Source organism: Pimephales promelas, chromosome 11 (assembly GCF_988280905.1).
Source record: "Pimephales promelas chromosome 11, fPimPro1.hap1.1, whole genome shotgun sequence".
Taxonomy (NCBI): Eukaryota; Metazoa; Chordata; class Actinopteri; order Cypriniformes; family Leuciscidae; genus Pimephales; species Pimephales promelas.
Window position 1 is genome coordinate 14,875,240 of NC_142779.1, and position 15,193 is coordinate 14,890,432.

Consider the following 15,193-nt stretch of genomic DNA (forward strand, 5'->3'; position numbering starts at 1 on the left):
TGGTTAGCTTGTTACTGAACCTGTGACGATATATGCTAAATTTAATTTCTCTTTCACATTAGCAAGTGACTGACCTATCTGTGGTGCGTTTTGAGGTGCCTGATGAAGTCCGACGTTGTGGATCCGGGATCATTTATCTTGGTGCCACACACTTTGCATGTAGCTCTTCGCTTACTGCCACTGTTTGTAAAGTTATTAAAACCAAAACTAATGACAAAAGGCACAACTCCGGGAGGAATTAGTGTCGCCATCGTCAATGCATTTTTTGATATGTGAGTGCGTGCGGCGTGCACATGCACGTTGCACAGTATGTCAAACGCCAGGGGACACGACATGCAGCTCCTCATACGCTTCCCCACCATATATATTCACCAAAAAAAAAAAAATTGAAATACATTCATGAATTTAGATTTAAACAGGTTGTTGACGAGTCTCGAAGTTCGAGTCTGAAGTCTTTTGGGTCGAGTCTCAAGTCCAGTCTGAAATCAGCTGTTTGTGCGACTTAAGTGCGAAACATGTTAAGTGCGAAACATGTCGTTCCTACACATGTTGTTTTATGCAAAACATGTTAGAATGTAGGAGGAAAAACATCATAATCATCCCTATTGGGTATGAGACAAATAAACTTTGAACCCCTCACTCTGTAAAGGGCACAAGCTTCCATCAGTGCCTTTCTGTCACTGGGACACTTTCTAAGAAAAGGTCTGAATAGTCCCAGTAGACGGCCGTCCCACTGGAGGGCAGATTGCTCTGAGAATAACAGAGTTTAATGGCGTTGACACTCGTGTACTCAAATGTGCCTGCACGCAAGAATTTCGCTTTGCACAAATTTCATGATGCGCTCCCTCCTGTGGCTTTTAGAGTCTTTCTCTTTTTTTACATTCTTATGTAATGTGAACTTACAGAGGCTTCATCAGATGTAGCAATGTGATTTAAGGTGATATTTCTGCACTATTTCTAGTCTATTATGATTTTCTCACCTGTCTTTCCAAATGCATTTGACTTTCTTTCTACTGTAGACACACTAAATGGGATCTTTTGGATATAATGTCCTGACTGCTCTTTCCTGTATAGTGCAGTGGTTCTCAACCATTTCGACTCCAAGGCCCCCGTTGTCCACAACAATAATCAAAACCCCCCATGACTTTTAAATATTTAAAATCATTTTATACTCAAAATTGTAACCCCTTAAATTATTTTACATTTAAAAAATGAATATGAAGTTTCATTATTTTATTACTTTACATGATTTTTCCAAGTCTAATAAGGTCTAATCAGAACAATGCTTGTTTTGCCTTATCGTGAGCAATCTTGAGGCCCCCTTATTGGGCCCCTGAACCCTAGTTGAGAACCAATGGTATAATGAAAGTGAACCAACACCAGATCTGTTAAGCTTCAAAAAAACAAAAAGCACCATAATATAATCATAAACGTGGTAGCTGAATATCATATGAGCTGATTGTGGTTCTGGACTTTAAAAAAAAAGTTTGAGCTTGAAGTGGAAACTCACTTTGTGAGGTTTTTTTTTGTGTGTGTAAATTCACTTTGTCATTTTGTGTTCTCTCTCTAAAGGCCATGTATATGTTTTACGCACTGGCACTGGTGTGTGATGACTACTTTGTGCCCTCTCTGGAGAAGATCTGTGAGGTACGTCATTCATTCATGTCTCGGCTAGTGTTCTACAACTGATAAATCTTTTAAAGCATTTTTAAAGGTGAGATGTGTAATTGAGTTTGTTTGTTTTTAATATTTTGAAATATCCAAATGTATTAATTAAACTCTAAAATTATTATTATTATTTTAATATATCAATTCTATATTTATATATTCTGACCAATGGCAGATTGAGTGGAGTGTTCAGGAAAACATTTCAGATCAGTCAGTATCGTTGCCATTCTGTTTAGTTCAAATTACTCTTCTCATCTTTTGTGCCTCTCTTTCTGTCTGTGTGTGAACGTGTTGCAGCGCTTCCAACTCAGCGAGGATGTAGCAGGAGCCACGTTCATGGCTGCAGGAAGTTCAGCTCCTGAACTCTTCACCTCAGTCATTGGTAAACATCTGGCTTATCCAAACACCACCTGCCTTTGAAAAAGAGTACCTCTCACATTTGAACATTTCTCCACCCTGGCTTCTCTGTGCAGGTGTATTTATCACCAAAGGAGATGTGGGAGTGGGCACAATCGTGGGCTCTGCTGTCTTCAACATCCTCTGCATCATTGGAGTGTGTGGGATCTTTACTCTGCAGGTGCTCATTAATTTGCACATTACCCAAAAGCTGTTTTAGTTAATGTTTCAAACTAATTTAAAGGAAAATAAAGGTTATTTTTCCCCTTAAATGTCACTTTGGGAAATCCAAGTCATATTAGTGAATAGTTCCAGGCGGTTTGTGTAAAAGAACTAGTTCTAACAGTTCACTGATTCAGTTTGGTTTCAGCACAAGTGTCCCTGCGCCTTCTCGCTTGTAGCAAAATATTCTGTTAAATGCTTGCGTTCATCGCTATGTTTTTAATTAATTATATAAATTAGGTTTCTTTAGTATACATTTATCTTTTGGAACATTTATCCCAAATTGGAAAACTGTATTATATAACGTTATAGTTTATATTTAACAGTACCTTAAATATAACAGCATGCATTCCCAACAAGAGTTAACATTTTTTAATACAATGTCTACGCATTTCCAGTAAGACATTATTTTCTTTTAGGCAGTTGACACAAATGTACTGAGCAAGCATTATGAATTCTCAGCATCTGTGAGAGGTCAACTTAGAGATGAATGAGGTGACCTGTGCATCTCCCCTCTAAACCTCTGCCCTAAAAAAAGCTATTTCTTAGAGCAGACTGACAGTGAGAAGTGAGCAGACTATTCTCAGGGGTCACTGAGAGTAGCTGATGAGGTCAGTCATGTTAGCTGTGGAGTTGCTTCTTTTTTTCATCCTGTCCCCTTTGCTTTCCACTTCATTCAGTCATTCACACTGATTCGTTTTAACCTCCTGAGACCCTTACTATGTAAAAGAAAAGAGGATATGAGGTTATATCTATCTTTGCACTAGCATGGGAAACGGCTTAATAGTTATTTCCTCTCCCAGTCTTTCTTCAGTCACCATCTGGCAGTGGAATAGTGGCATTCTGGGTAGTCTGATAGACCTTTAGAATAGTGTCCGCACACATATGCATACAAACAGGGTTCGAAATTAACACCCCTACAAATGCGGGTAAAAATCAGTTTTGGTGGGTAACGCTGTCACTAGCCAGGGGAAGTTCATGTATGACAAGTCTGTGTCCACCTACAACAGTTTTGGTGAAAAAGATGAGGATGAAAGAGGAAGGGGGGGAGATGGTGATAGGATTTAGTTTGAATAAGAAATTAACGTAGGCTAAATATATATAAATATATATAAGGGGAGAAAGGGAGGGGTGTGTTAGGCCTACGTCACATAATAGATAGGAGATAGATAGATAGATAGCCTTTTTGAGCGATTTTTATTTTTCATTACTCTATACCCTATATACTAGCGTATTTTGTCTATAAAAGAGTTTTTATAAAACTCGTCATATTCGATTATAATGACAACAAATCTCAGAGAACGGTTGACTAGGTACCAATGTGTTATTAGACCGAAGGTTTATTTTGTGTTGGAGTTGTCCTTTAAAATATGAATGTCTTATTCTGCATGACCTGACATGATTCTGCATATATCCCTACCCAATACCTATACTTAACATCTACCTTACTATTAATAAGCTGTAATTATGAGTTTGAGGCAAAAGTAGTTAATAGTTAGTTAATAGTGAGAATTGGACCCTAAACGAAAGTGTGACCATATATATATATATATATATATATATATTTGCACAGACCTACATGAAATACTGTAGCTTTGTATTTGTGCTCTTCTATTCGTTATTCGTTAATTTCTAACAAAATTAACATCCTGTATTAGTGATGTCAGTGAATCATTCACAAAATGACACTCACACTTACGCATTGAGTCCATCAAAGTCAAGCAGGGGAAAAAGCACATCTGCAACAATGGAGCTTCTGGTTACCACGGAAACACAAAGCAAAGAGCGTCACCTGTGGTGTAAGTTAAGCTGTGCTGGCGTGAGCGATGGCGCACTACTTTTGGTGCTCTGCCGTAGATCATTGCTTTTTATGGAAGAATCGCCCTTCAAAACATGGCCCATTCAATATGGATTACTTCACATGGTTCAATCAGATGGATTCAGTACAGGATGTAATGTCCATATATGGTTCCTACTTCGTTCATGTCCTTCACTTCTGATTCACGCACCCAAATTCGGTATTCTAAAGTTTGTAAGCCAATCCGAGACCATCCAACTTTTCAAAAATATCTGTCAGTCCATGAATGACAAAAAAAGCATGCAATTTTTTATTGTGTTGAATAGTCTTTTCAAACTAAACTCTTTAATATTCTAAGCAATTATGCAATATCATTATCAAAGATACAAATGATTATTTTTGGAAGTTCATTTCAAAATCATCATACTTCTGTGTCTGTCCCATGTTTAATCAGTGCCCTGTAATATGCACATCCTTTATGAGTTATTAGAACTTGCTCTAGGTTTTTATGACTTCTGTCGCCAAAAATAAAGCACTTATTCAAGATAGATGTTGAAAGTAAATCATTCAAATATTTACTTGTCATTGAAATGTAATAGAAGAGCTGTCTGTTAACTGCCTCTCATCCATCCTCTCTCTCATCGATGCAGGCAGTACGGCTCTCATGTTGGACGTTAATGAGAGACTCTGTGTACTACACCATCTCAGTGACCGCTCTGATTGTGGTGAGTAGATCTCTAAGTGGCTTTTCATGCTCCCATAAAGCCTATGGGCCTCCTCACGCAGCAGGAGAGGAGAAGCAAGTGGCTCTCCCGTGGGGCCCGTGGCCGGCAGCACAGGACTCTTATTTGCCCACACTCTCTGCATGTGTTCCCAGCACAGAGGAACAACAAACACAGATTAATAGAACACAGAAGAGTAACAGAGATGCTACACAGAACACCTTATTAAAAATTAGATTCACTGAAAGAACAAACTGTTTTGTAACAGTTCATACTGTTAGTTGAAACATGGACTTTTTTGATGGAAAGTGGTGATATGTCTCTTAACTACTTACAGTAAATGGTTGTACAGTATATCTATATATCTATGGGTGTTTTTTCTGATTAGTTTGTATTTATGTACATTTACAGTGGGCTCCATGTTGACCATGCTGAAAATATAGAATTCAAAAAAAACCTGAAAATAAAGAGTTCTTGTCGAATTGTCACTAAAAGGATGCTGATAATGAAATTTATAACAAATTAAAATAAATAATAGATACCAATACACTTGAAATTGTACAATACGGTCTACCTGTAGGCTATATTAATGAAATGTTTTAATTTTGAAAACGTTTACTTATCATGCTAATCTATTTTTAATAAATTGTATTGTATTGTTATAATGTTTTCTATTCAAAGATTCAGCCAAAATTAAATAATGCATCACAGAAATGCTATTTTATGCATTAGATCTTTAGGACCTATAATACAGATAGATAATCCTGCCCTCTAGTGGTAATATGCAACATTTCTGAAATAGTTGAATGAATTTGGCATTGGCATATTAGTCTATTTAATTTAACTTTTGCTTTTTTTTGTGCTTTTTTTCCCAGTTCATCTATGATGAGAAGGTGACATGGTAAGATAAACGCTGCTGTTACACTAGAACACCTTCTTCATTTGTCATACTACTTTTGTTTCACATTCTGTTATGTATTCAGACATTTATGCTACTTTATTTCTTTTCAGGTATGAATCGCTCATCCTAATAGTGCTGTACCTATTTTACATTATATTAATGAAGTAAGTTAACCTTTATTCTGTTGCCATGGAAATGTTTCATTATGTCATTACTATTCATATCTATTTTACATCAGTAAATCACATCACTGCTGATTTTATTAACTCTCCTTCCTCCGTGTTAATCAGATTTAACTCGCGGGTGGTTCAGTACATCGAACGGCGGAAAAAGAACTCAGCAAATCTGGGTAACGGCACAGCCAGTAACACTGACATCGACGATGGGTGTGACGCCACAGTCGTGCTGCTTAAGAAAGGTAATGCATGCAGTCCTGTTTTATATGAATCGCACATATAACTGCTTGGTGTGCCATCTAAAGTTCTGCGTTGTTGTTCTGTCACTCTTAGCAAATTTCCACAGGAAGCCATCAGTGCTGATGGTGGATGAACTCTTGTCTGCATACCCTCATCAACTGTCCTTCTCTGAGGCTGGAATGAGAATCATGATAACCAGCCACTTCTCCCCTCGCACACGCCTCACGATGGCGTCCAGAATGCTCATTACAGAGGTCAGTCACACCAACACACATCTGCACTCTTTCACTAATAGTTTAGTCAAACACAGAACTAGATACAGTGCATGCTTAGATTGTGCCTAGCTTTTTACAGGTGGTTAAACTGAGTTTGATGAACTCTCACATTGAAGTGTATTATGTAGAATTTATACACTTCCATTCAAAGTTTTGGGTCAGTAATGTTTTTTTTTATGTTTTTGAAAGAAGTCTCTCACCAATGACCATTTATTGTATCAGAAATACAGTAAACAACTGAAATGTTGCATAATATTATAACAATTTTTTTTTTATTTCTTATTGTGCTTTTTATTGTTTTTGTGGAAAACAAAACTTTGATGAATAGAAAGTTTAAAAGAACAGTGTTTATTTGAAGTAGAAATCTTTTGTGATATTATAAATGTCTTTACTGTCACTTGTCATCAATTTATTGCATCCCTGCTGAATAAAAGAAAAATATTCATACAATGTATCTCGCTTGAAATAAAACTGAAATGGTAATTGTGAGATAAGCATAAAATAAGAAATAGTCACATTGTGAGGAAAAAATTAAAATCTTGCACAATTGTGAAAAAATGACCTTAAAGGGATACTCCACCCAAAAATGACAATTCTGTCATCATTTACTCACCCTCAAGTTGTTGCACTTTCTTTTTTCTGCTGAACACAAAGGAAGATATTTTGAAGAACGATTGGAACCAAACAGTTTTTGGTACCATTGACTTCCATAGTAGAAAAAAAAAATACTATATGAGTCAGTGGTGCCAAAGTTCCAATCGTTCTTCAAAATATCTTCCTTTGTGTTCGGCAGAAGAAAGAAACTCATACAGGATTGCAAACAACTTGAGGGTGAGTAAATGATGGCAGATTTTTCATTTTTGGTTGGAGTATCCCTTTAAGTGGTTATTCATTGTAGTGGTTCTATTTATTTACTCAAGACTAGTGTGTGTGTGTGTGTGTGTGTGTGTGTGTGTGTGTGTGTGTGTGTGTGTGTGTGTGTGTGTGTGTGTGTGTGTGTGTGTGTGTGTTTGCAGAGGCAGCGTCTGATAAACAGTCGTTTCAGTAACGGCGACTCAGAGGTGACTGTAAAAATCCCTGGAAAGCATGGGGTGGAGAATGGGCTGGCAGGACCGGACCGAGGCCTGAACGGGCGTAAGGGAGGTCACCATGATGATGACAGGGGAGGAACTGAAGCTGGCACTGACACCGAAAACGAGAATGAGGACAATGAAAACAATGAGAACGATGAGGAGGAAGAGGAGGAAGATGACAACGAAGGACCCTTCGTACCACACCGCTGCCCCGGTACATTTATTAGTGATGATTGACGAAATAAGATTTTTTGCTAGTTTCTAGGTATTAGGTTCAACCCCTAGAAATGGCCGTCTATAAACTGTACAGATGGGCTTTCGCACCGGAGGAACCTTTCCATAGTTCCTAGAACTATTGACAAAAGTACCTGGAATTTTTGTTCTGGGAACTCCTTAAGTGGAATTAATTTAGCTCCTACTTCAGAGTGGGGTCTAAACCAGCACTGTAGGAACTACCAGAGACGTAAGTCAAGTCAAGCCACCTTTATTTATATAGAGCTTTTACACATTGTATCAAAGCAGCTTCACAGTGATAACATACCATATGATCCACCATATGATCTAGATATGGCCCGGATGAAGAAATATAGAGCTGAGTATCATCAGCATAACTAATGCCATGCTTCCTAATGATATCTCCAAAGGGATTAGCATTTACAGAGTGAACAGCATCTGAACAGCGTAAAAGTCTGTATGGTGCCCTGCTGGCCTGTATACAGTAGCCCGCACAAATCTCAAACGTGATTCATCATTTACTCTCTTTTAATCTTACATTAAGCACAAACACTTCAAAAGAATTATATTTGAAACTAGACTGCTTAGTAATTCAGAAAATAAAATGACAGCAACAGCAATTACTTAGTCAGTCTGCCAAAATAATGTATGTAAATAATGATAAGCATGCTTGTTTGGAGAATCTATTTGTTTTGGTAATCAGAACGGAAGAGTAGTGTTTGTCCCACGACTACAGCGTCCTACAGCGTCCTACAGCGTCTCACAGTCGCCCGATTGCCCTGCTGCACGGGCTCTACCACAGCCGGGACCAAGCAATGTACAGTGTTCACTAAGCAAGTCGCATCCAAAGCAGTATCTAATGCCCTGTACTCTTACAATTAACCTCAATTAAAGTCTGGATGCATGTCTCTAGTTCTGAGATTTTCACCATTACTGCATTTATCACATGTAAATCTTTGCTGACAGAGAAGGCTATGCTATAGATGTTACATGAAGTGCAAGTGACAATAAGAATACATATGAATTTTTCAAGCGTCAGTGTACGCTGATTGCCCAAATGCACGCGAAACACCAGCACCGGCCATTTTCAAAAAAACTATGTAAACACACAGATTATAGCCTATTTATTTACCCCAGAAGCTAACTCTACGAAAATGGAAATCAGTTATAGATGGGCCTCTTAACCTTTATGCTGAGGAGAAAATTCAATGCAACTTCGAGGGACCAAGCGAAACATGTTTATGTATTTCTGCTCAGCTAGCAACACTAGACATCAACCGCACCGCATACTCTAATACCTTTTCATATACTCTTTCTATGTATAACAGTTCTTTCACAACAACAAGTGCAGCTTACGTCACTTTAGAGTTCCTACTGACGGTGCGGATGCAACTAGGAAAATGTTCCTAAGGGATCCATTAGTTCTCATGGAACCACCCTGGTGGCTAGTTCCTAGAACTATCTAATGCGAATGCCCCTCATGCCAGGAAGTGTTCTGTAAGCTGCTTTGAATGAGAGTGTTTGATAAAAGACAAATGACTTAAATGATGTCCTGATCTTGTGCAGGTGGGGGCTTTAATAAGCTAAAGTGGCTGCTGGCCTGGCCACTGAGTCTGCTGCTGTTCTTGACCGTGCCCAACTGTGCCTCGCCTCGTTGGGAGCGCTGGTACATGGTCTCGTTCATCAATTCCACCCTCTGGATCGCTTTCTTCTCTTACATCATGGTGTGGATGGTAAGGCTTGCCAGAGAAATTTAGATTTTATAAATTCTTAAACTTCTTTTTTAGAATTGTCCAGTGACCTGTTGACACTTTCGTGGCAGGTCACAGTGATCGGTTACACTATGGGCATCCCTGATGTCATTATGGGCATAACTTTCTTGGCTGCTGGCACCAGCGTTCCTGACTGTTTGGCCAGTCTAATTGTGGCACGGCAAGGTAGGAATGAATGAAGATTTCTTCACGCTTTAGCTTTATTATTTACACTCATTCCCTGAATAAAATAATTAGTCTGCTTGGTCTGAAAGAGATTGAATAAATAATAGAATTGAATTGAAAAAAAAATACACATTGTTAATTTACATATACTACCGACATTATAACAATTCAAAGATACTGACTGCAGAGTCAAAATCAAAAGTGCATTATGGGTGTTGAAGTTTGATTTGATTATGATTATCGTAATATGTTCAGTCTTTAAACTGTCTATCAATGTTTTTCAGGAATGGGTGACATGGCTATATCCAACTCCATTGGTAGTAATGTGTTTGATATCCTGATAGGGCTTGGTCTGCCCTGGACTCTCCAGACTTTGGCCATCGACTATGGTTCCACAGTAAGTGCAGAATGTCGTAATCATTCATTATTGTTTAATGGTTTATTTTGCAAATGCTTAACTCTTTCCTTGCAAGCATTTTTCTCTTTTAAGTCGCCAGCCACCGCCAGTGTTTTTGGTCATTTTCACAAAAATATCGTGGCCCAGAATTTGTTTTGTATGAATGCAATGGACTTTATGCACAGCTGCACTACTTCCTGAACTTAAGCCAGCTCCTTGTTTCCTGTTTGCCATTATTGGCCGAACTTGATTAATTCAGGTGTGTCTGATTATTGTTGCCGTGACTACTGAGGTCAGGCACACCTGGATTAATCAATTTGGCCAATAATGGCAGACAGGAAACAAGGAGCTGGCTTAAGTTCAGGAAGTAGTGCAGCTGTGCATAAAGTCCATTGCATGCAATATATCAAAAGAAAGAACAGACCCTCTGCTTTTAAACAAAAAAGTTATTATATCTTCATGCATTCTTTTTCATCGACGCTTCATAAAAAAGCAAGATTTTTAGCAAGCTGAGAAAATCACGTTTTTGTCAAAGACTACATCTAGATTCAGTACGATGATCACAACATAGATGGAGTAGATCTTCTTTACCTGTGTTTTGATCTGAAAACCGTACTCGTTCAGGAGATGCATAATAGCGCCTGCCCTGTCTTATAACAGCGATAACACGGAACGCTGTCAAATCTCGTCATTGGCAGGGAATCGTTTTCTCATAAAAGACAAGATAACTCGTCAATGGTGGAGAGCATTGACAGAGACCAAATGAAAAATCAGTATTGTTTGTTTAGTTACAACCTTTAACTCGGAAATTGTGTGACATTAGTGATGCACCGAGATTTCGTCTAAATAGATACCCCCAAAAAATGAAATTTACATGTGATTTTAATCATCCCAGCATTATAATGTACAATAATATATATATATATATATATATATATATATACTGTATATATATATATATATATATATATATATATATATATTGGATTTTGAGTCTTATTAAATTATTATTTTTGTTTTTAAATACTAACTTTAGTATAATTGGTATTTAAAACCAACATGTGTGTGTTGCATGATGGCAAACATCATCTAAATAAAGTAAATATTTAATATCGGATGATATTGATAAATGTAGAATGTTTGCGTTAGAGAGGAAGCAGAAAACTAGAAAACAACTGCAAGTTTAAAGTAGAAATTTAGACAAAAAGAAAATAGCCAATTTTGGGTCTGTGTACATGTTTGTCTACATCTGGTCTAAATTGAAAACACATTTGGAGTCGCAGTAGAATAAACATAAGGCTTTGTTTGAAACCATTTGCCAACATTTTATAAGTGCAAGTTGTAACATTTCTGCATCTCTGCTCAGATTCACCTCAACAGCAAAGGCCTGATCTTCTCGGTTGGGCTGCTGCTGGCATCTGTGTTTCTCACGGTATGTGAGAGCAATTAAAAACACTTATTCAAACAAATGTCCTTTGAATCCACCTCTCACAAATACCCTTTCTTTCCCTCTCAGGTTCTCGGTGTACATTTGAACAAATGGAAACTGGACAAGCGTTTGGGTTTCCTTTGTTTGCTGATGTACGCTGTCTTTCTGTGTTTCTCCATCCTCATCGAGTTTAACGTATTCACCTTCGTCAATCTGCCCACCTGCCGCGAAGAATGAGAAACGTTCCTTTTCCCGGCCCTCCCTCCTTGACCTTGCGAGGATAATGGCACAGGTCCTTGATCAGAAGCAGACCGGCTCCTGTTCTGAAGGAATATTTATTTATTGATCTAGGTGATCCTCTATCGATCCTCTCTATTTTTTTATTTTTTTTCAATGGGTGCAATATTGATAGAGTCTCTGGGTCTGTGGTGTTACAAGAGGAGAGAGGATTGTGTGTGAGGAATGGTCCTGTTGACTCATAATGTATAAAGACTGTTCTGACGGGACAGGAATGTAGTAAACGATGACTACTGCCTGGTTTGATGTGAATACTTTTTGTTTTTCAAAATATTTTGCATATTACATATTTAAAGAATATGATCTAAATGTATTTTATGATGGCATTTATTTTGTTAGCTGCTAATTGATGGAAGAAGAGACTGGACTTATATCGGTACAATGATAGGGTTCTCTGTTTTTTTGCTGAAAGGTACTGGTGACCTCTAGTAAATCTTTTTAATTTGGGCATTACCAAGTCACTTCATATGACAGATTGATCCAGATGCCTGGGTCATCAGTGTCTACGTTTTTTTCCAATGAGAATATGTTTACCATGCAGAGAAGGTAATAAAAGCGAAAGGTTTGAGATCGCTTTTAGAGAGACAGCGGGCATTTGTTTGCACCTGTGTGGAGACACATGTTGGAACGCTACAACAAACATATTTATGTTTAGTGAGACGATATATGGGATTTCTGTAGATGCGTTTATGAACATTATTTCATCTCTAACACTCTGTGTATACTGAAAACAGAGAAAAGTTTATTTATTAATTTATTGAAAACTATTTATGCACATTGCTTTCCTATGACGTACTGAAACGAAACCAACCCACAGCTGTCCCAAAGAAGAGACCGTTCTGGAGTTTCAGCCAGGCTACGCCGTTTTGTCCTTCAGAGCTTGTGTGTCATCCTTTTCTACTGGAATTCTTCTCCTTCATCTCTGAATAATATGCACCCTTTTAGATGCCCCTTTGACTTGATGCGTAAAACAGTTTCTACTATTTGATATCGGTGTGACGTGACATCCGAGGTAATTGTAGAGATTTTTTGAACACTCAAAACTTCGGCAGGCAAGGGGAAAACATATAAAAATATATATACACACATATTTTATACTTAACTGTTTTGACATTTAAGATCGGCCCGTTCTCTGTTAAGAGTGAATGGAGTGGGTGAGCCACAAACTTAAGAAGCTGATTAACAGGAACTTGTCCTGGTAAAATGAAGCTAACATCTAACGTTGACAAGACTCTTTCAAAGTCAGAAGTCATAGATGTAAAACAATAAAATTCAAAGTCATTTTTTCTCTAAGCATGCCGCTCTGATCTTAGAGTTTATCAAGATATCCTCTCAGTAAAACAATGATCACAATTCATTTCCAAGGATGTATAGGTAATAATTTGGATTTTTCAGATGTTCTTTATGCTGATGTGACTAGGACTCATTTTTTGGCCTTCTTTTAGAGGGACGATTTAAATACTTTGTTTTGTATGCCTCTGCTTCTGGGGGTTGTAAAAAGACACCTCCACAATGTTTCACAGCTGTAAACTTTTAACTGTGGCATAATGTGTGGACTATTCTCCTTACAGAGGTTTTTAGTAAGCTGACAAAGTAGCGATTCTATGGACTCTTTTTAGTCTAGTTAGAAACGTCATGCAGGTTTTTCTAGTCCGCAGGCACATTGCAGGGAAATTTTGTGTTTTATGCACTGGTTGATACTGGGTGTGCAATTGTCATATTTTAAGGATGGAATTTAGATTACATATATGGAAGAGTATTGCGGAAAAGTATTTTTTATCTCAAACGCAACTTTGTATTTTGTTACGCAAAATGTTTAGAAATGTTTCCTGCTGTTAAATGCCTGTAGGCCGTGCTTCAAGTGAATTCTTTAGTTAAAAAAAAAACTAAAAAAAAAAAAAAAACGAATTTGACAAATTACTGTCAAAGTAGTTTTAGCATGATTAAAATCAAAGGTCACACTTTGTAGGTCATTCTTTTATCAATGATATAAAAAGGATACTTTTTCCCTAGGTCATATGAGCAAATATGGACATTTTGTTTTCTATGTTACTCATAATAGACATTAGGCCTAGTTTACTTCCCAAAAATGCAACAGAAGGCCTAGGGTTTAAGCAATGTGATATTCCTGGTAAATATAAGCTAGGTGTAATCCAAGTAGAGTGTATGAGCTGTGTTTGGATGCTGAGGATAGTTCATTATTTTCTTCTTCGTAAAGCAGGGTATTATAAGGAAGATTTCGGGAAGGCAGGGTTTAATGAAAAGTTTTGTTCATCAAATGCAATAATGTGTAGATTAAATATGTGTTTGTGTTTTTTCTTGTAAATCCTAAACATGACACATCACATTCTTAGAGTCATATACTGTATTTCAGTAAGTTTTGACAGAGTTTGTGCACTCTAAATGCTCGATATCAAGGATAGTAAAAAGAGGCTTTGAGATGCAACTAAATTAACTATCACTGCAACTGTAATGCTTCAGAATATGTGCACAGCTGCTTACAGGTTGTGGGACATTAATGCCTATGTTTATGGTTGCAATATACCAGCCATAGTGATCTACAGATTCAATAGTTATTATCTGATCGATGCTATTTGGTCATCATCACTTCTGAAAATCAAAGTGCTGCTGTTCGTTCCTACGCACAAATATAATGAGAATAATAATGGGGGCATGCACAACCAATTAGCCCACAATTAGACAAGTTACAGCACTCTTATTTCCTTTTCTTATCTGCTGATATTTCTTCATGGATTCAGGCATATTTTAATAAAAAGTGACTTTTACAGGGTGATGCATTGCTGATGTACATAATTATACATACAAGAAAATGTCTTCATATTTTTGTCTTTGCCTGTATATCTGTTGACAATATTTTCATAGATACTGTACAATGTTTGGGTCCTTTATTTGTTTCTTTTATTTTTGTTGTTGTGTTGAGGGTTTGAACACCCTTGGTTTGCTAAGTTGCATGGGATATTTTAATATAAGGAATTATTTATGTTCATTACTATTACACATTGTTGAGCACTGGATGGACAGCAGTGAAATTAGACCTCTTAGATTATTGCATGTTTTCATTTTTCTTTTTCTTTTTTTTTTCCAATGGAAAACTCTCCAATGAAAGCATAGATATTTCATTCTGATTATTTGATGTCTTCTGCATTTCAGGAATCATAAAAAGAATGGTTTTTGGCTTTATGTACTAAACTATTTTGTTCAGGTGTTTCAGTTGTATATCAGAGGAGTATTTTTTTTTATTTTTTTTTTTTGCTACTTGACCATAATTAAAATGATCTTTGCTGAGGTTAACACTATTGTTCGCTAATTGTCATTTCAGCCTTAAAAACAGGCATATTGCTTTCACTGTATCATGGGGCTTCTAATAAATGGATTCTACAGAGATAAAAATATTTCCAAAATATCAA

The 15,193-nt window shown here is 37.2% G+C and overlaps 1 protein-coding gene across 1 annotated transcript in view; it reads left to right on the forward strand.

Moving 5' to 3' along the window:
* The window catches only part of slc24a3 (solute carrier family 24 member 3), a 72,051-nt gene extending 56,974 nt beyond the window's left edge, over nucleotides 1-15,077 (forward strand). Inside the window, exons 4-17 of the mRNA XM_039672432.2 lie at nucleotides 1,573-1,647; nucleotides 1,966-2,050; nucleotides 2,142-2,245; nucleotides 4,735-4,809; nucleotides 5,682-5,707; nucleotides 5,818-5,871; nucleotides 5,998-6,125; nucleotides 6,217-6,377; nucleotides 7,415-7,685; nucleotides 9,272-9,438; nucleotides 9,528-9,642; nucleotides 9,927-10,039; nucleotides 11,406-11,471; nucleotides 11,556-15,077. Coding sequence (XP_039528366.2) covers nucleotides 1,573-1,647; nucleotides 1,966-2,050; nucleotides 2,142-2,245; nucleotides 4,735-4,809; nucleotides 5,682-5,707; nucleotides 5,818-5,871; nucleotides 5,998-6,125; nucleotides 6,217-6,377; nucleotides 7,415-7,685; nucleotides 9,272-9,438; nucleotides 9,528-9,642; nucleotides 9,927-10,039; nucleotides 11,406-11,471; nucleotides 11,556-11,705 — 1,590 coding nt within the window. The 3' untranslated portion in view covers nucleotides 11,706-15,077. The remainder of the gene's footprint in view (nucleotides 1-1,572; nucleotides 1,648-1,965; nucleotides 2,051-2,141; nucleotides 2,246-4,734; nucleotides 4,810-5,681; nucleotides 5,708-5,817; nucleotides 5,872-5,997; nucleotides 6,126-6,216; nucleotides 6,378-7,414; nucleotides 7,686-9,271; nucleotides 9,439-9,527; nucleotides 9,643-9,926; nucleotides 10,040-11,405; nucleotides 11,472-11,555) is intronic.
* Nucleotides 15,078-15,193: the final 116 nt, after the last annotated feature.